General features: G+C 42.5%; 2 protein-coding genes across 2 annotated transcripts; one reads left to right on the forward strand and one right to left on the reverse strand.

Moving 5' to 3' along the window:
• Positions 1 to 1328: 1328 nt before the first annotated feature.
• On the reverse strand, positions 1329 to 12286 carry trpc6b (transient receptor potential cation channel, subfamily C, member 6b). The gene is made up of 12 exons (XM_068714053.1): positions 12123 to 12286; positions 9247 to 10015; positions 8907 to 9092; positions 8569 to 8733; positions 5174 to 5390; positions 4376 to 4603; positions 3726 to 3990; positions 3379 to 3574; positions 2833 to 3039; positions 2550 to 2606; positions 2254 to 2329; positions 1329 to 2146 (listed from the first exon to the last, which is right to left on the reverse strand). Exons 2-12 carry the CDS (start codon positions 9991 to 9993, stop codon positions 1980 to 1982), a joined length of 2511 nt encoding a protein of 836 aa, XP_068570154.1. The 5' UTR covers positions 9994 to 10015; positions 12123 to 12286; the 3' UTR covers positions 1329 to 1979.
• Positions 6857 to 22560, forward strand: cep126 (centrosomal protein 126). The gene is made up of 12 exons (XM_068714020.1): positions 6857 to 6996; positions 13242 to 13692; positions 14449 to 14568; positions 15884 to 16029; positions 16127 to 16238; positions 16326 to 16497; positions 17131 to 19060; positions 19862 to 19980; positions 20363 to 20432; positions 20650 to 20859; positions 20955 to 21019; positions 21117 to 22560. The coding sequence occupies exons 2-12, from the start codon at positions 13658 to 13660 to the stop codon at positions 21198 to 21200; spliced, it is 3063 nt and encodes a 1020-aa protein (XP_068570121.1). The 5' UTR covers positions 6857 to 6996; positions 13242 to 13657; the 3' UTR covers positions 21201 to 22560.
• Positions 22561 to 24211: the final 1651 nt, after the last annotated feature.

Here is a 24211-nt window from a genome sequence, read left to right on the forward strand (position 1 = left end):
GGATGCCAGGTAAATAATCAATGCAGAGCCCTCCACAGATGTATGGAGTCACATCAAACCTACAGTAACATAGCCAGCCAATGACGAGAGGAGATCACTGCAATGCCGGAGGCCTTTAGTCTCCACCCTACTGTTCACCACTGAGTTACGACTTGACGACATTTTGGGCCAAATGACCAAATATTGTAGGCTAGTTGCCTTTTGAAACATGACACCACAATGCTTTCACTAAGTTAATAACTATTCCATGAGTAATATCTCTTTCAGCCATGAGAATGGGGTATTTGTGTAAATAAAGTGACCTTGAGCTGTTCAATTAGGCCTTAAGTCAATGGAGAGTAATAAAGTCAATGACAATAGAAATATACTTTTTAAGAAAGATCATTCTTAATGTTTCCATTTCAGATATTTTCCATTTGGCACATTTGCATCTTTTTAAAGTTGCTTCTAAGGTTTTTTTTCTCTTTTTTTTGGTGCACATGGACAGCCTCTGATAAAGCGAAGGCTATACCAATGCATCTTCTGTAATGTGAGCCTCCACATTTCTACAACACATTGCTCCTCTAACCGCCTTTGTACTCATCTAATTTATATTTCTGTTATCTCGGCTGGATAACAGAGACGGCTTTTACTATTTGATTCAATCGGCTGAGTGTGGCTGTTGCTGATTCATGTACCTATGATGCACACACCGGCCTTGGCCCTGACTCCGACCCACGTCATTCCTCCGACAATATCAGAGGGGATTCTCATGCTGAGGCCATAACTCTTGGATAACTGTTTCACATACAAATCTGCAAGATGTGTTCTTTAAATGCTGTAATGTGCTACTACCTAATCTGTTAATGTGACGCGCATGGTGACCACCAAACTTAAATTCTTCTGCAACCCCCATCTTCTGGTACGTTTTAATCACATTTCTAATATTGCAGACACTTAATGGTGAATGCATTTTTTGTGGCCCCACACTGTTCATCTTATAGCCAGTATGTTGTTTTTTTTAGTTTTTTTTTTATCAGTGTTGCTGTTGTGCCTTTGTGCAGTTTTCCTCGGTATAAATGCTTCACGGTATCTGTTCAGGGACTTGAATGTGGTTTCAGCATTTACACTCCTGGCCCGACCGAAGATGGAGGTGAGCTGTTTGTCTTACCTGACAGGTCAGACTGTTCTCAGACAGTTGTCTTGCTTCACACGAAGGAAGGAAGGGAGGGAGAGAGCGACAAAGAGAGCGAGAGAGAGACAAAGAGACAAAGAGAGAGAGAGAGAGCGAGAGAGAACGGCACCATCTGCTGTTTTTTAAAAACTCATAAAGCTCTGTATTCCATGACGTGAAGATAATCGGCACATTTTTATTATATTATGGTTTAGTGATCAAGATTCTAATAAAACGCACATTAAAACAATCTAAAAGTTAATGTCCTGTTTGAAAAAATTTAAACCATAGTCCTGTTGATTGATTTTAACGTACCTCTCATAACTTGAGGTTCACAGAACGCTCTGAGGGGAGTAATTATCAACAATTCTTCGTTTATTTGTACGTTACGTCTGACTTATGAACCTGACACATCCAAACATATGTTTCTTTTTTTATGTATATTTATTTGAATTGCTTTTCTACTCCAGATGGAAAAGGATCGCCTCAAAATCAAACCACATAAACAGCTGGTAGCCGGCAGACCCAACATATGTTAGCAGTCATTAGTGCATATTTGTATAGCAAGATTAAAAAAAAAAAATCCATTAGTGCCACTATGTGATTAACTGAACAGACACAGGGACAAAGAGAATTCAATGAGTTCCCTTAGATACATTTACACTTGGGGTGGTTGAAATCAAGGATTTCAACCATTTTCTTATTTGAAATAATCAGTTGCTTGTGTCCAAAAAATATGTCTGTGGCTAATGGCCTTTTGACTTTGACTGAAATGCCTCATTAATGTGCAGCGTGTCATGTCATCTCTAATCTTTTTAAAGCGTTTTTAAGACAGTACAGCCAGCTCATCCTTCTTCTCTTCTCTCTGCCGAACATACATAACTTCTCCCAGTTGGCTGATGAGCTTGGCCAGCATCTCCGTGTCGTGGTTGGCCCTCTCCAGCAGCTCGTAGCGGAGACTGGAGATGTCCTGTTTGATCTCCTTCAGTTCACCTGTGGGACAGCAAGTGGGGCGACGTAGAAAAAAAACAAAAACTGTTTCATAATTCGGTGATCCGGACAAGAAAAAGCACTTTATCCAGAAAATCTGTTAAACTCACCTTCATTTATTTCATCATTGTCTTTATCTCTCTGTGCTTTTAAGATGTATCTTTTGATGAGGCGATTCATTATAGTCTGTGATTAGGAAAAGAGGATTTCAGTCTTAACCCGATGAGGTAAAAAAAAACAGCTGCCAACTTGTTTAATGAGCATGTTTGATTATCTGACTATTTTTTTAGCACCTAAAAGTGTCCTCTAGATATCAGGTATTGCATTATCTATTCCCACTATATGTCTAAGACTCAACAGCGCAGTTATTAACAGGTTACTCATCATTAGGGAAAAATTGCTTTACTTGGTGACGGGTTGGACAAAGCGACGCTTCCACACTCAGATCTTCCTGTTGCCTCAGCTAACATGAGAAACAACAACAACAAAAAAAGAGAAGAAGCACCTTTAAATCATGCTTTCAAGGAACACTCTCACACCTGCAACTTCTAAATGTGACACAAGAGGGCCTTGTAGATCTTTTACCAGACTAATTACATATGTCTCCAGCCATTCATTTCCACCCACCAAAAGGATTTTGGTCTTTTCATTGCTTGAATTATCATCTGTGTCAGCAGCGGATGCCTCACCTTGTTGAGTTCCATCTCATCGTTTGAATTTTCCTGGCTTTTGCCTTTAGGTACATCCCAGAGAAATTCCTTTATCCCCAGCAAGAGGGACATGACAGACGTGGGGCTGGGTACCAGGTTGAAGGGGACAGGCAGCGTCCCACCGTGCTCGAAGTACGAGAACCACAGCTTTGCTCTGGCAAACTTCCACTCGACATCAGCGTCATCCTGCACCCGCAGAGAGGAAACGGTAAGAACCAGGGGAGACATTTGTCAACAGGACGTTTTGCAGATTGCATTTCTACTGTGCAACATCCATCATCTAATCTACACGTAATCATTAAATCTGCAATACTACTGTGTAAACCAAATACGGCACACGCACAAAGCTGAACTGAAACGTGAAACTTTGGCATAAATCAGCAGTGAATCATAACATCTGTTGGCATTTTCTGTCAATTAAAATTCTAGTTATTGTTATGGTCCGACAACAAAATGGTCATTATCATCGCGACTAGTGTTTGAGTCACAAAAATGAATACTTATTTATGGATTGTTAAGGCGTACCTCTATTTCCTGGAAGGAGCTGTTGAACATGGCAATGAGCATATTGAGCAAGACGATCACCATGATGATGTTGTACACCCCATACAGAACATAGCCAATATTCTCAATGAACTTATGGTCGATGTTAATGACCACTGATTTCACTTCCGACAAGCCGAAGATGGCCCAAAACAACGTTTTGAAACTCTCTTCAAGCCTGGAGGAATAGAGAAACGGGAATTAAATATGTGGAGTGCAACCAATTACGTCCTTATAATTCGACACAGATTGTATCCAAAGGCACAACTGGAAAACATTTAGAACATTTTCAAAGCTTTTTCAGGTAACAGTGTGTAGTCAACACTCACGTTGTGAAGGCATCGTTGTGCTTGGCTCCGAGGTAGTACGAGTACAGATTGAACATTCCCACCATGAAAGCCACGAAAACCGTTATGAAAATCACCATGAACTTAAAGATGTCTTTTACTGTTCTTCCCAGTGAGATCTGCAACGGCCCGAAGCTCTCATTGGCGGGCAGGATGTATGCAATGCGGGAGAAACTGAGCACAACTGCGATTGCGTAGAGGCCCTCAGAAATAAGCTGCGGGTCTGAGGGCATCCAGTTGATTCGGGCTGAAAATAGACAGACGCTGAATGTGACCGTTTTCATGCTGTAAACTTTCACTCTATTTAGATCACTACCTGCCTATAGAACTCATACAGGGAATAACATTTAGCCTGGGTGTTTTGATGATGAATTAGCCAGAAAATCAAGTAGTCGGAAAAGGCTGTGATGATACCATACACAAAAATTATTATAATGATTTGTTTGTTCACTGCCTAAAATTATGGGGGAGAAATAAAAAAAAAATCAATACCCAGTGTAACTCTGATGCAACCTAAAATGGAAGTCTGAATCAAGAGATCCTCTTTAATAAAAATGTTTTATATGAATAGAAAAACAATCTACTGAAACACTACTATTATAATAATAGTGTATTCTTTGGTAAACACTTACCCAGCTGGAAGTACTGTATCTCAGAGGGCAAGGTCATGTTGAACAGGTCAGTGTGGTGCTTGTCAACATAACACTGGGCAGAATATGCATGCCAGAAAGCCATTAATCTGGCGATGAAAGAGGTCATAAAAATAGCCAAAATACTAAAGTCAAGAAGGTTCCAGGGCTCTGAGATGTATTCCCGGATGTCCTGCGACCAAATATCTTTACATTCTTCCCAGATCTTCCCTGTAGGAATAAACAAAGAAAATCACACATTTGGTCTACGGTCACACTGCTTCTCTCTCCAATGAAATAATGGCTGATGTGACGTGAACACATGTAAACATGATTACATGAATTGCTAGTCAAATCACATAGAATTTACTGACGCTGTATACTGGCAAAGCGAGTGTGATAAATGGCTCCAAAGCCTCGCCTGCAGAGATAAGTGAAAGTGTCACCTTGCCATTTTTTCGTCTTTGGAAAGTCTTTACTGCTCTGATTTATTGTGGCACACGTGGTAGGAATACATAATTACCTATGAGGGGCAATTTCCTTGCGTGATAGATGTTTGGAGATTTAGAACGCATCAATGACATGTCACATCCTTGACCCTGTGCGCAGAGCTGAGTGGTGTAATTGTAAAAGTGTGGGAGTGTCAGAAAGATGGGAGAGGAATAAATTACCATTACGAAAAAGATATGCTAACGTCATAGAAAAGGTTTCAACAGCTAGTAGTTGTGAAAGAGTGGGCATGGGATATGGTGTGTGTGTGTGTGTGTGTGTGTGTGGGGAAGGGGCTTTAATGCTCATGACCTATGACCCAGGATATGATGAGAATCTCCATCCAGGTGAAAGAGGTGGTCTTCATACGAAACAGTTGTGAGGGGTGGTCGTGGGTGGTCATGTTGGGCAGCAGCGACGTTCCCCCGAAACGGTCTGCCGCGTTCAGGACCAGCAGGCAAAGAAACATCATGAAGGAGGCTGCATGGGCCACAAACTTCAGGAAAGGTCCACACATGAGTTTCCCCAACTGACGGAGAAGTCAAAGAATGGCAAACAGAACAAACATGATTTGGAGCTGCACTAAATCATTTTACAGCCTCTGACAGCACATCAGCTTTGCACACAGTAAGAGATTAATTCAAAACTTCAGACCAAAACATGAGACAGTCTTCTATAAAGCAGATGGCAGCAGCATAACCAACAGTATCTAAACCAGTCATCCAAATCATGGCTCTGAGAGAGCTTTCAGACATCATGTTACCGGCTAATTAAGTTTGTTAAAACTTCATTTATCTTGCAGCTCCACAACAAGCTGACAAACCCCGAAAACAGCCACAACATATTATTGCCTTATAACGTTTTTTGTGGCTAACATTGGCCTATTTAAACGTCCAGCAGACACGGAGCCACATTTTTAATTTTAGCTCTGTTAAACGTGTTGAAAGTGTTGAATGAATGCAGAACCAAACTATTAAATGGAAAATATGTTCCCTTGTATGTGGATGTCCAATTAGTGTTGATGGTGGATGTAGTCATTTGAAGCAATAAATTCCTCAGCGAGTGCTGTATTGACGGAAACTTTCAAAAAATGTCAATGTCACCTGCATATACATGAATATTCACCTCTGCATTTAACCCATCCTAAGCATTTAGGAGCAGTGGGCTGCTGTGAAGCGCCCGGGGAGCAGCTTGGGGTTTAGTGTCTTGCTCAAGGACACTTTGAAATGTGCACAACAGGAGCCGGGGATGGGATAGACAGTGTGGTTAATAAACGAGGCCTATTTGCAGGCCTCAGCTCGAATAAAGATAAGAAATACCTAATTAATTGTATAAAAAAAAAAATAAAAATAAAAATAAAAACTTTTTTTATATATTTTTGAGATGAGAAAAATCATGGAACTATCAGAATACATGTTACTGGTTCACATAAGATAAGGATGGAACACAGCAGAACTTGGAAAACTCAAAAGCTCGATCTTGAAAAACAGCACTTTTAGGGTATTGTTTTTTGGAAAGTATGGGTATCCAAGACTTTTAATATGCTGGGCTCTTAGAACAACTGATATAGGCTCTATATACACAGCTATACATAGATACAGTGAAACATTTATGAAATATAGAGCATTTCAAATTAGAAAACTGATCAAATACTCCAATATTTGAATAAAAAAGTATTTTTAAAATTCAAAAACACTCTATATCACTTCTATGTATCACTCATGATGTTCATTGAATCAATAGACCGAAGATTGGACCTTTTTTGAGTGTTTTAAGCTCTTTCTATGCCCTTTTTAGTTATTTAGTTTAAGGTCAAATCCTGCTTCGACTCTCTGTTCAGGGCTGTATCTCAGCCCCCCCCTCTCCGATTTTCACCATTGAGACATCCTTCGAACCGTAGGAGCCAATAGAATTGCCTGGAATTGAAAGCTAGATGATTGACAGCACTATTAGCCAATAAAGCTCAAAAAGGTCCAGCTCTGAAATCTGATTTGCTGAGCTTCCAACCCTCCCAAGAATCCGAGGAGTGTCGGAGAGACACGAATCGAACGGATTCACACGGAGCACCAGCAGCTGGACAAACATGCGTTGGAAGTACGGAGATATTCCATTTTTTCGCTGAGATTCGACCAAAAGTAAGTACAATATTCGATGAAAGCTGTGTGACTTTTTGTGTTCGAAGCTGAATATCTCTGCGATGGTTTACCGGGGAGAGAAATGGAAACTATGTCCGTAATCTCCGTCAGGCGCTCGTGCTTTTTCATGCTGCATGTTCGTAGGTAGCACGTTGCTAACGGAGTGTAGCAGCCTTTTTCTCCGGTCTGTCCCAGTCATATCGAGTATGATTTATGATATTTTGTTATTTGTTTGCTTGGCTGATGGGAGATGTGTTTGTCTCATGTAGAAGTGACCTAGTTCATGTTGTTCCCAGGACGCTGAGGTTTCTGCAGAACTATAACATCACTATATTCGTTCTTCGTGGGTTCTCTGCCAGTTACTTTTAACACAAAACTCTCTAAGTTTTGATGTACTCTGCGTCCAAATGGGGGACCCTCGGGTGTATCTGAGGGCGAGTCAAACAAACACAGGGCTTGTAATCAGTAGGCCTTATCAGTGTTTGTGACCAGTTTTCCTATAATTCTATTATGTTGTTTAAGTTTTGCATAGCTTAGTTATGTTAAGCCTAGCCATGATGTTTATCGTAAACCTGTTGCCAAAACCTAAGCATGCGTTGACTGCGACACGGTGCGCTGCGCTACCCAGCTTGTTAGAAAGTCCCGCCAAAGGGTCTGGCACAGCGTCAGAATGCTACAGGCTTGAATGAGAACGCGTTGGGCGCCCTCTATCTGCCATCAGACATCCGAGGTGAGATGGCAGCCTGCAGCTCTACCTACCGCCAACTAAATCACTGTCACGTCAAATAACGGCGCTGGGTGCAAGAAGTACAAAAGAGTTTGCAGCTGCGAACTCCAATCTCTGACTTAATACTGTAAAGCACGCAGTAAGGAATGTACTGCCTCAAATCATTTACCATCCACACCAGGGGTCTTCAACGTTTGTCAGACCTAGGACCCCCAAACTGATAGAGATGGAGCAGGGACCCCCTACTATATATATATTGTATAAAATTGTGTTTTGTATTAAACAGGACCTAGTGCCATGTATACACATACCTTGTTATTGTGCATTCAATACTAAGCTATTCAAATAATACACAAGTTCATATATTTCATTTTAAACATGTGCAAGGTACAGGGAGCAGAGTGGCAGAGCCACTGCCATTTATAAACACACCTTGTCAACTGATACCAATGCCAATATCAACATTGTCTGTCAATTGCATGATAATCATGTATACAAGCTATTCAAATTGACGTTTTTATTTTAAACATAAATGTGGAAACGAAAAATGAGTGATGGCCTATTAGTGCCATTGCCATGCATAAACATACCTGGTATCTTGCATACAATACTGAACTAGTAAAATAATGGACAGATTCATGTTTGGGAAAAAAAATTAAAAATATGAAAAATTGTCTAATCAACCAAAAATGTCACGACCCCCTGCAGTACTCCCGCGAACCCCCTAGGGGTCGCAGACCCCCTGTTGAAGACCTCTGATCTACACTGATTAGACAACCACATTTAAAGGCGCAGAATTTTCCCCTTTAACTTGAAACAATGTACGGCTTTTTTAAGGAACTCACCTTACTTGATGGGGCTATCCAGTATATAAAGGACAGAACAGGCAACCCAGCAGCTACACCGAGGACAAGAAGGTTTTTAACTGCCGTGGTTTGCTGACGTAGTCCCGATAAATTTTCGTACCAGATGGAGAGGAGTTGCTGTTGGCAGTTTGGATGTGCCACAAACTGCCCCATTGACAGTGTGTGTGTGTGTGTGTGTGTGTGTGTGTGTGTGTGTGTGTGTGTGTGAGAGAGAGATGGAGAGCAAGGGAGAAGGATTATTTTTTTTAAAAACACACGGTTAAATATCAATTCTAATCCTTACAAAAAAAATGAAAGTGCCTTTCTCACATGCTTACCTTTTTAACTTCATATTTTATTGCAAGTTTTAACCTCATAAGGTTTTGCCTGCCCAAGGTCTCAGAGCTTTGACATGATTCACTGTCCCCGTTTAAGATGGCCTTCACTTCCTCTGTGTTTCGACACAAATCCAGGACTCCCACCACAAAGTCTTTGCACTGCATGGATAGCTTCTTGTAATCATTCTATAACAGACAAAGGCAACAACTCCTTATTCATATACTTTTATGAATCACCAATGGCACAAAAACAAACTAAAATCCTATCATAACTGCGGCCAGCAGTCTTTTAATCGAACATGTGATTTGAGTATTAAATAAGGCGCATTGCACTAAGTACCTTGAACTCCTTCTCAATGTTGGCCAGTACTGCGAGCTCGTTGCTCAGCTCCAGTGCCGCCATCACTGGGTCTTCATTGGAGAGGGACAGATACGCCGGGCTGGCCAGACATTTATACGCGTTGATGCGGGATTGCGAATGGCTGAACGAGTCACGCCTCTGCTGCTCGCTGCAGGTCCTGCACTGGCAGAAGTAGTCATGGGGCCGCTCCACCCGGGCCCCCTTCATGAGAAGTATATGCACGATTTCATATTCATGGCACTGGGAGGCCAGGATGATTGGAGTGATGTCTTGGGAGAAGCGCGTGCCATCCTCGTCATAGGCAAAGAAGTCATCGTGTGTGTCCGCCTGGCTGGGTCTGTTGGTCAGCCTCTCTCCGTCTGCAAAGGCCTGGTGGCTCAGTATGGCGTCCACTATACGGATGTAGCCTTTACTGATGGCTAACAGCAGGGCATCTCCTATTCTAGAGAGGTCCTCCTTCCCAAGTAGGAGCTTAGTCACCTCTAGATGCTCATTGGCAACCGCCAGCTGCAGTGCATTCTGGCCCATGTAGTTCACGCAGTTGACGTCGAGGTGCGGCAGCTCCTCGAGCATCCGCCTCACTTCAGGAGCGTTGCCGTATTCTGCGGCGTCTAAGAAAAGTTCCTCCGCCGTGGAAAGGCAGGAGGAGGGTTGAGCGTGATACAGGTAACCGGCTCCCCGAAAGACTTGTCGCCGGGGTTTGGCCCCAAGTTGCCGCAGCATCATGGCTCTCCCTTCATTCCTCCACCTAAACACAGGTTAACATGTGGCTGAAGACCTTATCTGTGTAAATGTATTCATGTTTGCCAGAATACTCAAATTTCACTCTCAAATCCTAATCACACAAATTTCTGGTTAAGTAACATTTAACTTTAAAGGGGACATGTGCTTATTTTCTGGTTCAATATTGTGTTTCAGTTTTCTGCTCGAACATGTTTGCATGCTTTTATGTTAACAAAAGACGTATATTTTTCTCATACTGTCTGTCTGAACATACCCGTATACACCCACTGTCTGAAACGCTCCGTTTCAGCCCCTGTCTCTTTAAGCCCCCCTCCCAAAAAGCCCAGTCTGCTCTGATTGGCTTGTGAGAAGAATATGGCTTACATTGGTACAAGGCCTCTTAAATGAAGGCTGGGACAACCTACGGACTATGACACATGCGCAGTGTAACTGGAGCTGCGTTGTTGGAAGGTTACAGAAGGCGGTGCTATAAATAAAGGATGCTCTTTGGTTGCGCTCGGCCTGACAGAACATATACATGACTTTTTATGACTCTTGTGTGCCAGCGAGTGAGCCTTTGGGCAAGTGCAGATTGAATTTTTACTGCGCATGTGTTTTACCTCAATCATATGACGCGTGACGCCTCCTTTGTAAAGGTAGTACTCAAACCGTGGGTGGAGATACTCAGATGGGGGCGGTATGTTCGAATGAGCCTGCATGTGACACAGGAAGTTATCGCATATGTTCTGCAGCCAATAAAAAACTGCCTGGGTTGTCTTATTTCAGTTTGTGAGCTGGTTGTCACCCCAGATACCCAGTTCTATGTTCTATGTCTTTTTTCATGATATGTCCCCCTTTAATAAGTCTACTTGTTTCGGTAAAGTAACATCAGCTCAATCTATTGTTCCACAAAAAAAAGGCCTTGGGAATAAGACAGAAATGACCTAAGGACTGAATGGGGATCAGTGTGGGATGGACAGCTGGTCTCGGCTGAATTATAACTCGCACTACATGTGTGACACCACCCACAGACTCGTCGTCTGCTCTCCTTCATTTCATGGCCTGGAACTGTCCAGCCTCTGCATGATAGTTCACCAGATACGTTTTATATTAGAACATAAATTGCAATTGGTCAACTATCATGTAAAACACAACTATGTCATCAAGTGTTCAGTGGCAAACTTGATTTACTGATACGACTAATACAACAGTGACTATCTCTAACAGTAATATGTTTTGCGTCATTGTGAAACAAGTAAATCTACTTTCTGCTCAGTAAATACATTTGAATAACTTGGTTATCTTAGGAGCTAATTCAGCACAGATGATGATAGATGATGACGTCCCTTCATTCAATCCTAATTAGTGTTAATAAGATTTTACATAACTGAGCTATTTGATGAGCGCTCGCAGGATATACAGAAAGTTCTAATACAGACAAATTATTCCTCTTTGGCATAGAGTCTATATCAGCTGAGACGAGATGAAATGAAAATGCTGTTCAGCCAGGGACGGTGTGAAAATAAATAAAATGGATCAATAACGTAGTTTTTTTGTTGTTGTTTGCCTTTTAAAATGGCATAGGTAGCTGCTCCATGTGGATTTATCTCCCAGGATTTATGAGAATGCCTTGTTGTTTTTGTTCTGCTGCTCTTCCTCATCATGACAGATAAAAAAGCAAAACAAAACAAAAATTGCTGTGACAAGATGGAGTGACAAACTGACAGTAACAATACTACTTTAATGATTCAAAATATATATATATTCTGCAATTAACGTTGTTTGGTGAGCTGTGTGCTTATGCATATTAACACTAAACATTTACAGTAACTGGAAACAAAAAAAGATGTGTTATTTGTCACGTGTGCTCCCTCATGCAGAGAAGAAGACACCAGTGTGTACATGACAAGGACAGGCACACTAGGACATTTGGAAAATGGGACACTGCAGGATGAGATCACAGAGTACTGTCATACTGTTTATTTTAGGAATATCAGGGGCCTGAAGCATTTCTGTAAAAGCCTCACCAAACACCGACATTTCTCAACTGATTGTTGGAAATGGGGCATCGATTTCATTATCGACATGTCAAATGTAAATCAAAAAAAAGTCTGACAGGATGCTCCACTCACCTCACAGGAGACTGATGCGCCAAATAACTTCACTTTCACTTCATTAGGTCGCAGTAGAAATCCGTAACTATACGTCTCAAAGCGTCCAGCTGCAGCCCATTTATACCCGACTCATCTCCGCCTCTTGACCACCTGTCTGACCGCCGCTACCCTGCGTCCCACCTTGGGATGCTGACGGCGCTGCCTCTGCGCGGCCAGTGGGCGGTTTCCTAACAGCTTTTTAGTTGTGTTTTATAACGTAGAATATTAGCATTTGTCGAGTACATTAAGTCCCTGTTTTGGGGATTATATAACTTGGTTATATCTCAGTCTCATTTCCGTCGTTTTCCACAAATGTGTCCAGTTTGCTTAAAGAACAAGATATCAAAGCACTTTGTCAAACTAATAGAGGATTTAATGCCTTAGTGTTACAATTTGAGGCGGAGGATTAGGAGATGGTTTAATTACATACTATATAGTAGCGTGTGCAAGCTGCAGGAAAGTGCACCATTAACACTCCATGTGGCGTTTGCCACACTGAAAATAGATTCAATAATGGAGTAACCCCGTCTATTTAACAGCATAAACAATCTGCAGGAAAGGTTTCCCTAAATCCTCTTAACTCGTGGTGCCATCAAATGTAACAGGTCATAACAACGCACCTTTGTATTTAATGAGGGGCACCATCCCCGAGCAGATATAAGCTATGCAGAAACAATGATGGCTATATGCAGATAAAATGATAATGAAAGTGTCGATCGGCCATAGTTCATCAAATATATATTTGAATACGCATAGCTCGAGGTCATGGCTGGAAACATGTTTAAACTGTAAATCTTTCAGATGTATTATTTGACTTCGGTTCATTTCATACATTAGGCCAAGGCGTATCTTTATTTTTTACGGTAGGATACATTTTATTTGCCGATTTACATGTAAAAGGGTTTAACTGTTTTAATAAAACAAGTATTCATGGATAAAATATTCAAATGCAGCCTCCTTTTACACACACTGAGCCTGTTCCTGGTCTGAACCTAATACCAACACTCTTTGTATTTGTCCTCTTTGCTACTTTTCTTAACCCCTTTATTTTCGTGTATTTATTCTGCTGTGGATATGTATATTTTACGACACTTCTAGGTGTTCCTGAAGGCAACAATGCACGTCTTGAGCCCGCGCCTTCTGTTGGACATGGCGGGTACTACCACCGTCCCCGTTGTCAAGGAGCTGCGTCTTCGGTTGCTATCATGGAGGGGCGACTGTACACAGACAGACTCAGATGAAGCAGCGAGAAGTCTGAACTTAGCCGTGTTATGTCTGACGTCTTTTAAACGACAGAAGAGGCTGCCGCTCTTGAGGACAAGTTGCTGAGATGTGGATTCAATCATTTCCTTCGCATGTTTATCTTCGTCCCGAAAAGGGTTGAAGGAGTTTGAACGAAGGACCGCTTACGTCAGCTAAAAGAAGGGACCCGCCAAGGCACGCGAGCAGCAGCTTTGCAGGAAGCTGCACCTGCATGTCTGTCCGGTGTCAACCGGGATCTGCAGCCTCGGAGGATGCAAGATGTTCAGGGCACCTTCTTCTACCACTCGTATCCTCCTCACGTCACGTTGTTATAGAAACGTGTATTACACGTCCAACTTAAGTAGTTACACCTGTGTTAACGTAGAGAAACTAAGTAAAAGTAGCAATATCACAGGAACGTAGTGTAGAAATACTATGTTACAAGTAACGTTAAAAGTAATACTTTTACAAATGTATTAAAGCTAAAATCGATAACTAGCCTAGTCAAAGTACCCAGAGTGAAATGCTTAGTGTGCAGAATGGTCCTTTTCATAATAACGTATATAATATTAGGCTAATAGATTATAACTGTTGATGTATTAATGTGTACGTTACAGTAATGTTGCAGCCGATAAAAGTGGCTTATTTCTCACTATGTATATATATATATATATATATATATATATATATATACATACTTCCTTGGAGCTTGTGAATTTCACTATGGGATCAATAGTATCTTTATTCATAATAATACATCATAATTTATTTGTTAATTATATTTTGTATTAATTATCTGGAAAGTAACTTGTAAATCAAATGAATGCAGTGGATTAAAAAGTAGGCAACGATATTTCCCTTTGAAATGGAGTAGAAGTATAGCATAAGATGGAAATACTCAATGAAAGTACCTCAAAATTGTACATGTACTTAGTTACTTTCCACCACTGTCGACCAGCCTGTAGAACACAAAGTGAATCAGTTTTCATGCTCTCAAGTCGAAGGTTAGCGTTACATGGAGGTGACACATATCTACTCGCTCTCCTTAGCCGCTCACTTCCAGAAATTCCTGGCTGGGAGCCGATGGAGGCCTCCAAGATGAGAGACAACTTTTGGTTGAAGAGCAAAAGTTGTGCAGATCCCGAGCCCGCAAGTTCTCCCTGGAAACCAACCGACGCAGGAGGTCAGTTCAAGTGTTAATTATGCATCGTTGTTTTTATTTTTTGTGTCATCTCAGTCTGCAGCCTGAACCTGCCCAGAGAACCAGTTCCTTGGAAATCAAAAGTCTTCCATCACTTCCTGGAAGCAGATGCTGCTCTGCTGTTCTGTATGCACCTCCTGGACAGCAGCTTATGCTTCTGTCCTGGGCTTAGCTCCTTTGAGGGGCGGGTGGTGTTGACAGGATTTTGCAGTCTAGACCTGTAAATAGATCTGTTGGCTCAGAGGCTGTAACTGTGACTGAAGCGTCACCTCTCTGACAACTAAAGCTACTCAAGTCCCGTACAGGTATAAATAACGTCTACATTTGGGTTTATCAGCAGGAGCTAAAAGTGAGTGTTGCTGCTTTTAAACTAAGAGCTATAGAAAGAGTAGGTTCATGCCAGGATAGACGTGGGTGGAGGTCAGATTTATTGTGGTTTTACAGAGGCAGGTGATCATTATTCCTGAAATATAATGTGGGTAAACCACTAAGGAACATAAAACATGTCTGTGAAAGAAGCAAAACTGATTTGTTATTTATTCTTAGTCCAACAGAAATCTGTCTTGATGCACTGATCAAACTTGTACAGACGTTCAGAGTTTATTAATCAACATGAAATGCAATATAACATTCTTGTACATCAGCACACTGATGCTGGTAACCAAAATACTGCCAATTTTACAACAATTTTAAGTATTTTTCAGTAGTATCAGATGAGCAGAAACAAAAACCTTGACTTTAAATTGAAGATCAATTCTTGCACCACACCGACGTAACTGTTTTGATTGTGAAGTAAAGGAGATATTTCATTGCTTCCTTTCATGCCAATGTAAACAAGGAGTGCTTTGGTATGTTTCTCATATTTAAAGTAACAACTCTCCAATGTGCATGATTGTGTTACCTTACCTGTACCTTATCAGTCTCAAATCGAATGCCTTCATATAAAATGTTGGAGCCCAAACTTTAATGCATTTATAAATAAAGAAAATATAAAGAATCTGTTTATTTTAATAGAAAAGTCATCTAAATTGTAAATATTTGTATTCCCGTTCTCGGCGCCGTTTATAAATGTACACTGCTCTTGTTGACGGTGATTATCATTTAAAAACCCCAGTAATGCTGAACTTGATTGACCCGATATTATCATCGGCTTCCTCTGAGCCCAGTCTTGAGTGGAAGCTTTAATTTATTGATGACTGTATTGAAATATACCTCGATGAGCGGACTCGGGTTTCTGTATCGAAAACGTTGGCCGGTCTGCATTTAATCCGTTGAAATGTCTCTTTTCGTGGCTCAGGGCTCTGGAGGAAAGACAGAAGCAGCGGGACGTGCAGGAGCAGCAGCTGATCGAGAACATCCTGAAGCAACGCAGGCAGCGAGTCCAGGATGCAACCGAGCGCTTCCAAAGAGCCCATTTACCCCCTTCTCAGAGACGCAGGCAATGTCAGTGACCTATCTAACACGTGCCTCCTAGAACCGAGGCGTAACACACCGACAGTCCTAACGCTTTGTTTCTATGCTTTCCTTTGTGGTGTTCTAGCCGTTAGACGAAATGTCCCAAATATTGAAGATGCGCTCAATCAAATTCGAGGCTCCTCGAGTTCATTCACCCAGAGGTCCTCTTTCTTGTCGGGCAACTTTAACATTAGCAGGTACAAAAATAAAGTCTGATCTGATTTTTTTTTTAATGGCGGGAGTAGTCACACGTTGTGTTCATATTGTTCTGTTTTCTCTTAAAGAAGCTGCACTCCTTCTCCTAAGCCGCCCACCGTTTCTAAACCCTCTCACCGCCAGGCGCTCTCTGCTGTGGAGGCCTACACCAAACTGCTCCAGGAGCAGAGCATGACCTGCTCCAAGAGCAGTCCACCAAGTGAAAAGACACAAGAGAAGCAACACGATCGCAGTCCTCAGGTGTGTTGGTTGTTTCATTTCAATGTGGAGGAAACAAAGTGTTATTTCACCCCTGGTTGTTTTTTAAAGTATTGGAATTCATATTTTTAAAAAAAAGTTATTTATGTCATTTCTTCCTTCCCCTGCTTTGTCTCTAACACACATACCTCACTCTTTTCATATTGTATGTATGAAATTGACATGCACTCAGCAGCACTTTGCTCACCATAACAACAAGAGATGTTTCCTTTTAACTGGTTTAAAGTTTAAGTTATGAAAAAAAAAAATACTGTTCATCAAGCTGCTAAAAGATTGCTTAGAAGAGTCTCTGTGCTGTAATCAGACTACAATTCATCAAGACGTCTTTGTTATTGATGATGTTGAAGTACTCACTCGGCTTCCATCTTGGGCAATTCAAATGTGTTTTTGTGTATGTGACCTTACACAAGAAGACCCCTGGGGGGCAGCAGTGTGACACAATCCCTTTCCTGCACCGGAAACACTGGCTTTCTCTTTTCCACTCTCTCCTCCTCAAACAAAAACAACTGATATTTTAGATCTGTGTTCCACCCCTGTATTAACTGTATATGGAAGATGTAAATCATATTATGATGTTCTATTCATCACCCCCTCTCTTTTGTTTCTATATTGCAGGACAGCCAACTGTCTGATTGCTGCAATTCTGAAAGCGTTTCAAGTAAGGACAGCTTAGAGAACGAGGACCACAGCACAAAAAATCTACAGTATTCCTATTTGCCATTCCTGCTCGACTCAGAGAAGCCCCATCCAGACCCGAGAAAGCAAAACGATTTGTGTCCAACGTCAGACCTAACTTCTTTCTCAGCCATGATGCTTCTTGGTGATGACTTAGCCCAGTCAAGAAAACGGCCTGAACCTGAGCAGAAAAAACAAGCGGACTCTGAAGGGCCCGACTATAAGATAGACGTTTCCAAAGCTTCGTGGGGGTTCACACCTAAACCGCAGACCCAGCCCACTCCGCACAACTGCAACTTATTCACTCTTTGTGAAACTGTTAGTGAAGGCCCGGAGCACTTTGAGCTAAACTCACAAAACAGTCCCAACGTCATCCATACAAACAGAGTGGCCCCCGGCAACGCAGCACTTGACTCTTCATGTCCTAAACAGGAGGCTCTGTTAGGACTCAGGCAGAACGGGGTCCATGATGACAGACAATTAAAACATCAGTCAGCCACAGAAATCCTTTTGTCTGCTCAAAATGGCAACAGCGAAGACATTTTGTTTGGGCCTCCCCCAAAGCCCAATATTTTCTTGAACGATAGCGTGACAGATAATGCATCACGAGAGGGAACTCTTCAGCAAACAGGGAAAGAAAACCACAATCTTTCATCGCAGAAAGAGCCTAGTGCTTCCATAAACAACCTCAATAAGGTGTCAAACTCAGAGCCCCAAACTGAGAAGCCCATTAATGCAGCATCGCTGCAGCGCTCATGCTTGTCGAACATTCAGTCAGACGCTCTTCAGTGCCTTAAGTGTCCTGAGGAGGAAGCTCAAAACGTGCCTGTTTCTGTGAGGGCCTCTCATTCGGTGTGTGAAGTCCGGTTCATTAAAGGAATTCTCAAAAAAACATCCAAATATGTGTCGGGAGATACTGCGCGTGTGTTTGGCCCGGGACATTTGACTTTTGCAAAACAAGTAGCCTTAGCGATCAGAGACAGCGTTGAATTGACCAGGACCAAAGCTAAGGGTGTGGAGGGCAAGGACGCCGCGAAAAAGAAGCTGCGTTGGTTTGACGAGGTACATGTGGAGGAAGAGGACCAAGAGCAGAACACAATGAAACAGATGAAGGGCAAGTCTTCCAATCTCTCTCTCTCAAATAACAACTCAGAGGACCACCAGCTAAGTCTCACTACAGTCTCAGGGGCCTCCAAGCCCGGACCCGGCATGACCCCTCCAGCCTCCGCCGGTTATCACTTTACAAAGCAAGCGTGGGCAGATGTTGGGGTTCAAGTCAGCTTGCCCCAAGAACGTGCAGACGAGGTCAAGGTGCCACGGAGCGGCACCAGGTCCGGTGGCCCCAGGGTCCCCCGGAGAGAGCGCTCCGCCCGAGCTGGAGGGGGTCCTGTTTCCTCGCGGACTAGAAAGGGCACTGTCATACGACCTCAATCTGCCACCGAGGTGAGTCAGATCGCCAAAACCCAAGGGAAGATCATGGTGCCCCGCCCACCCCCGAGGATGGAATGGGAAAAGACGGCGAGCGCGGCTAAGGCTCCATATGGCGTGGATGGTGCCGGTGTCAACTGTAAACAAGCTCTGGCTGAGCAGCACAAGGACGACTCAGAAGGCTTTTGCTCACCTCACACGCGTGACGTAGTGAGAACAGATAGCGCTGTTATGTACACACCAATGCCACCCCCGTGCGCCCACTCAAAGGGCAACACGAAGGGCACGCCCAGCTCAGGCCATCAGGAAACTCAGGGCTGCAGCGGCAGAAGAAGAGGGATGGTGTGCAGTGACAAAGGCCTCTGTTTAAACTGCACTCCCACGGATGAGGAGATCTCACAGCTCTGGCACGGGGTCCGCAGTGCCTTAGCCGCCAAGGAGGGTAAAATATATTTCAGCTGGCAGCCTCTCACACAGCTCAGGCTTATAAGTCTGAGGAGATGTGTCATTTGGATTGACATACAGTTTCTAACAGTTAGCTATCAAACTTCGCTGCTCTCTTTTATGCTGTATCCTTAGCACACAGTAACATTCGCAGTGATCCTTTGGATCCGTCTTTTTATCTCTCCTCCTAATCACGTTGAAAGAAAAACACACCGAATGAGCCGCGTGATGTTCGTTTGACTGCCAATGTCCCAAGAGATCCCTTTTCACTGGAAAGCCATTCTTCATAATTTGCATTGGCTTTAAAGCCACATGTTTCCAATGCATCAAAGAATACTAAAAATGTACTTTTAATGCAATCACTTATAAATAATACTTAATCTGAGCTTCTTAACATATCTACACTTTATCACATACATCACTTTTGGCAGGACAAACAGAACGAGAAAAGAACAATTGCAGGGCAATATTATGAAGTGGAATTTTTTTTTTTGCATATTGACAAAAAAAAATGATAATGGTCACATGCAGTTATTCACAAGCTTATCGTCGTCTCTTGTGATTTTCAGTCATCTTTATTGCAGGCTAAAGACGGAAACTATTTTGTTATGCATCCTCTTTAGAAGACCACAGAGCCTGAGCTCACCACATAATTATCATTTACTGTATCTTGATGTAATTGTGTGTGTGTGTGTGTGTGTGTGTGTGTGTGTGTGTGTGTGTGTGTGTGTGTGTCTGTGTGTGTGTGTGTGTGTGTGTTTGTGTTTTTAATGATTCCAGTTAATACATCTTCTTTCAGCAAAAAACATGCTTCGACAACAGGCCCAGGACGACGGGCGAGTCGTGAGGAAACCCTGCGTGGAGCAGAGCAGACAGCCTCCCGGCTCAGGGAACAGGAGGCTTCCTCCGCCCTCTCAGGTACGTGCATGCAGGCGCCCCGTGGGGAAGAAGAGCGAGAATAATCGCTGAAGATCACTAAATGGGTGTGTTTGAACTTGTTGAATCAGTTTTTTTTTTGCAGTCCCTTTCACGCCGTCCTTAGTGTTTGAAAACTGACGAGACGCCACGATTTATGCTTCCCAAGACGAGACTTTCCGGATGAACTTGAGCTGTCAGGGTTTTACAAAAAATAAGCGTTGATGCGTAATGTTTTTGTTTACAACTCGCTCTACCTGTTCTTTGAGCTTCGTGCCCATCACCGAGATTTTTTTTTTTTTTTTTTTTGCAGTGTACTATAGGCTACATGGCTATTATTTCAGGTTCATCTAAGACTTATAAATGTTTTGTTTGTTCTGTGTAGCCAACAAGACAGACTACGGAGCCAGTCAGACCGTTTCCCAGTACTTACAACATGGCCTTTCCATATGAAGGTATAGTGTTCACTGTGTCTTTGTGTTTACGCTTTTTAGCCAAAAAGAACCCAACGTACCCAAAAGTTCATAAAAGTAAAATGAATAGTCTGTTTTCAATACAACAGGGACACTAGACAATGAGAACGATAACAGCGCATCTTTTATTTTTACACATAAATGCATTAAAAGCCACAATAAATGAAAGCCTTTAAAGTGACTTTGACTGTGCGCTCAGGTTTGGTGAGTGCGGCCCAGTCACACCTGGCCCAAGGACGTGCTGGAGGCATGCTGGAGGAAACGGACATTGTGGCTGCCGTGGAAACAGCCCAAACACAGAGGCCTGGCACAGCGCAGCGGCGCAGCCAACAGCAGGGACTCACGGCCATTTCATTGGAAGAGCAGAAAATCCTCCTCTCTCTGGACAGACTCAACCATCAGCTGTACTGTGAGCACTTTGTAAAGGCTGTTTGTGTTTTCCGGCCATTAAATGTGTCGCCATTCCAATACAGAACAACCAATCCCGCCCGTTCCTCTTCGTAGGTGTGCGGGAACACGTGGGGGGTAATACCGGCTCGTGTGGTCTCGTACTTCTCGATGCACCGTCTGTGAGTATCAATTTCGAATGGATTCGTCGCTTGCTTCAACACATAAGAGGACTCTGTTGAACATGTTTTATTGCTTACCTTCTTCCACTGTTTTCAGACAAGGGAAGTGAAAGCCACCAACCACCGCAAGCATCACGCATCCTCAGCAAACAGCCGCTCTCGGTACCAGAAGAAATCCTGACTTTCAGCGTGTGTGGTCCACAGTGGTCTTCTTCTCCCATCAGTGCATTATACCTGTGCTGTCATACTGTAATACCAACCACTTCATCGCCCAGTAAAATGGGTTTAGTCCCCTTTAGAACGATACACGCCCTCTCGACTTCTCTCCAAGAGATAAGAGATCAGCAGCCGTGGACTGTAGAGGCAATAAAACCTCTCAGCAGAAACTAAACAGAATTTTTAGGTTGGTGAGTTAAAAAGTAGTTTTGTATTTTTTTTTGCCATCTGCTTAAACAAGAGCACTTTGTTATCAAATAAATATTTGAGCAAACAAATTCTAAGTGCCTTTGAAAATGATACTGGCTTCAATTTGTTTTTTATTCACTTATGAAAAAAGCCCTTCTTATAATTGTCACAAAATATACACTGTAGATTTGGATGAGATTGTTTTTTTTATTTTCAAATGTATTCTCATTCTGTATTTATTTTATATAGTTAAAACCATAATTTGATGGAAGCTACTTTGGGACCGGAATCGTCAGTGAACCAAATAAAGCTCGTTGTCACCGTACTGATTAACCGACTGGGTGCAGTGTGCAAGTGTTTGCATTTCCTCGGCGATGCATAGAGCCGTCGATAGATCGAATGGGAACAGGAAATGGTTTATAGAGAGACGTGTCGCAACGTCGAAGGTGTGTTTGTCTTTCTTTGATGGCTGTAGAAAGGACGATTATATATTGTGCAGTCGACTCAACCTACTGGCTCAACAAGGTGAGCCATTGCCAGAGGCCTTCTTGCTTTCTTTTGCAATTGCATCTACCCTGAAATTTACTTTTGTTTTAGTCCCTATGTCATTTAATCTGCCCTTTAATTAGAGCAACACCTTAGCTGTCAACGACTATTTTCTTGTTGCGAAATAAATGTTATTAATACAATATTTGTCTATCTCCCCTGCCAAAAATAGGTGCATCGGGGTAAAAAGAAAAAGGCTGCAGGAATTATTGATGTGAGTTCAGTCGCTCTCTCCTTCACTAGCGTGTCTGGATTTGCCCCTCAGTCAACCTGCAAGGACTTGCTCCAAGAGGTGGAGGAAGCCCAAGCTCATTTGAAGAGTCGGGCTCCCATCGGGGATGACATTTTTTTGGTTTAACTGCAGGTTTCTGGTTCTATGCGTGCATACATTCTTGAGCGTTTCGACAAGGCGCTGTAAACGGTGATGCGAATGCGGTGTCTCGCTGCCGTGTACAGTCATGCATCGTCTCCTTGTTATCTTACACGAAAGCTGAGAGGGGACACAAAGAGAGAAAACATGCCCAGCTTTGGTGTATGATGACGCCTGCAGCAGCAGCAGCAGAGGCCCTCTGAGGAGTTGTCTGCTTAAAAGATTCTCTCGTAAAAAAATGTCCACTGAAGTTATTTGAGGAGGGACGTCGATGTCACTTCTAAGCCAATGGGCATAAGGGGAGAGGGGAAAACACTGACACTCTATCTGGATAGTTCAATGCTGGTTCTTAACTTATTTAAGTGTCACAGAATCCAAAATGTGTCTGGTGGAAACAACCAGCCCAGACAAAAGACCAGGCCTTGTCTCCACCTTCCTTTTCATCAACTCATTGCACTGTATTTATACAAGGAACTATATTAAAGTAAAATCCTGTTTATTAATGGCATCCTCTTCACTTGTGAGTGAATGAATCTGAAAGCACATCATGTACAGTAAGAGTTCATCTGCGCAAACTATCTCCACAGCACTGACCGAACTCTGACTCAGAATACGCCGCTGCAGGTTTCCTCTGAAATCTGTAGCCTTTGGCCTGCGAGCACATTCACAGTCATTACGCCATACAATGGTGAGCTTAATGACGTTTAAGCCCTAACCAGCCCAACACCCAGAAACTCAACAAGAAAGGGCAAGAGTGCTGAAAGTAAGGGAAGACGTTTCCACAGAAGCATGTTCAAGCTTGTGCCTCGGCCCGTTGTGAAGCGTAATCTCATGTTTTGTTAGAGTCCATTTAACATGCAATGGATGAGTGTCTGGTCTGGCTCAGTGTCTGTAAAACCGAATAATGAGTCGCATGCTAAACTGATTTGATAGTAGGTTACAGCTGTTTTTCGACGACATTGCATAGGCAGACAAATACTGAAATGGATGTTTTTAGTCATAACCCTATATGCGCATTACACCTGCACAGAGTGGAGGCATAGAATGAAGGAAAGAAAATTAGGTTTTGTGCATAAAAATGTAAAAAAAAAAAAAAAAAAGAAGTTAAAAACACTTGTAAAAGTTAACATACAGTAACCTATTTCCTTAGTGGTCTGAACTATATACTGTACTTGATGAATGCATTTTTAGAAAAAGCAGACAGAAAGGTGTGTGTGATAGAGAAAAACTGTGTTTATTATGAACTACATACCCATACACTGTATGTACCCATTACAGACTTTAGGGGGCACTGAAGCTCACATCTGCCCGGCTGTCTGCAGCAACACCGTGCGTCACTATATCTGATAACACCAGACCGAAGCGTTTTAAACCGAAAGGACTGTTAATAGCCGCCTGTCTTTTAGGACCTCAGACACATTCAGAGAAATCAAACCCAGGGAATATACGAGCTGCTGATATCCCGCAGGATCAAAACCAACCCATCGATGCCACTGAGTCGCCTCGGTGGGATGAAGAGATGTTGACCAAAAGTGACCAAACTCTGCTAAGTGGGTGGTCCCCTCGGGGACGCTGCAGTTCATCTCTTTAATGTGTCTGAGTGCGTTACAATGATGTGAAAATGACCACTTTCACCCAAACAATGGACATCTCTTGACTGGCAGCATGTGTGCACAGAATGTATCATTCATGCGTCCAAATATGTGGAGGCACAATCATGAAGTATAGCACAGATTCAAAAAATATATGTTAAAAAAGTGTGGTGTGAGTTATACAATCATTTGATGCGCCTTGAATGGAGTCATTCCTACAGGACGTTTATATTAATATATTCTGATGCAGTATAATTACAGTGAAGAGGCCGCAATGTA

Source organism: Cebidichthys violaceus, unplaced genomic scaffold (genome assembly GCF_023349555.1).
Source record: "Cebidichthys violaceus isolate CVI_PGR_0920_01 unplaced genomic scaffold, fCebVio1.0.p SCAF_1, whole genome shotgun sequence".
Lineage (NCBI taxonomy): Eukaryota > Metazoa > Chordata > Actinopteri > Perciformes > Stichaeidae > Cebidichthys > Cebidichthys violaceus.

Excerpts from the sequence above, each read along its gene's own strand:
- cep126 (XM_068714020.1), top strand. The coding sequence starts at position 13,658 with ATGCAAGATGTTCAGGGCACCTTCTTCTACCACTC. Across the intron at positions 16,030-16,126 it reads TTCTCAGAGACGCAGGCAAT|CCGTTAGACGAAATGTCCCA; the intron begins GTCAGTGACCTA and ends GTGGTGTTCTAG. Across the intron at positions 19,061-19,861 it reads TGCCTTAGCCGCCAAGGAGG|CAAAAAACATGCTTCGACAA; the intron begins GTAAAATATATT and ends ATCTTCTTTCAG.
- trpc6b (XM_068714053.1), bottom strand. The coding sequence starts at position 9,993 with ATGATGCTGCGGCAACTTGGGGCCAAACCCCGGCGACAAGTCTTTCGG. Across the intron at positions 2,607-2,832 it reads ATGAGATGGAACTCAACAAG|CTGAGGCAACAGGAAGATCT; the intron begins GTGAGGCATCCG and ends TTCTCATGTTAG. Across the intron at positions 2,330-2,549 it reads TTTGTCCAACCCGTCACCAA|ACTATAATGAATCGCCTCAT; the intron begins GTAAAGCAATTT and ends TCCTAATCACAG.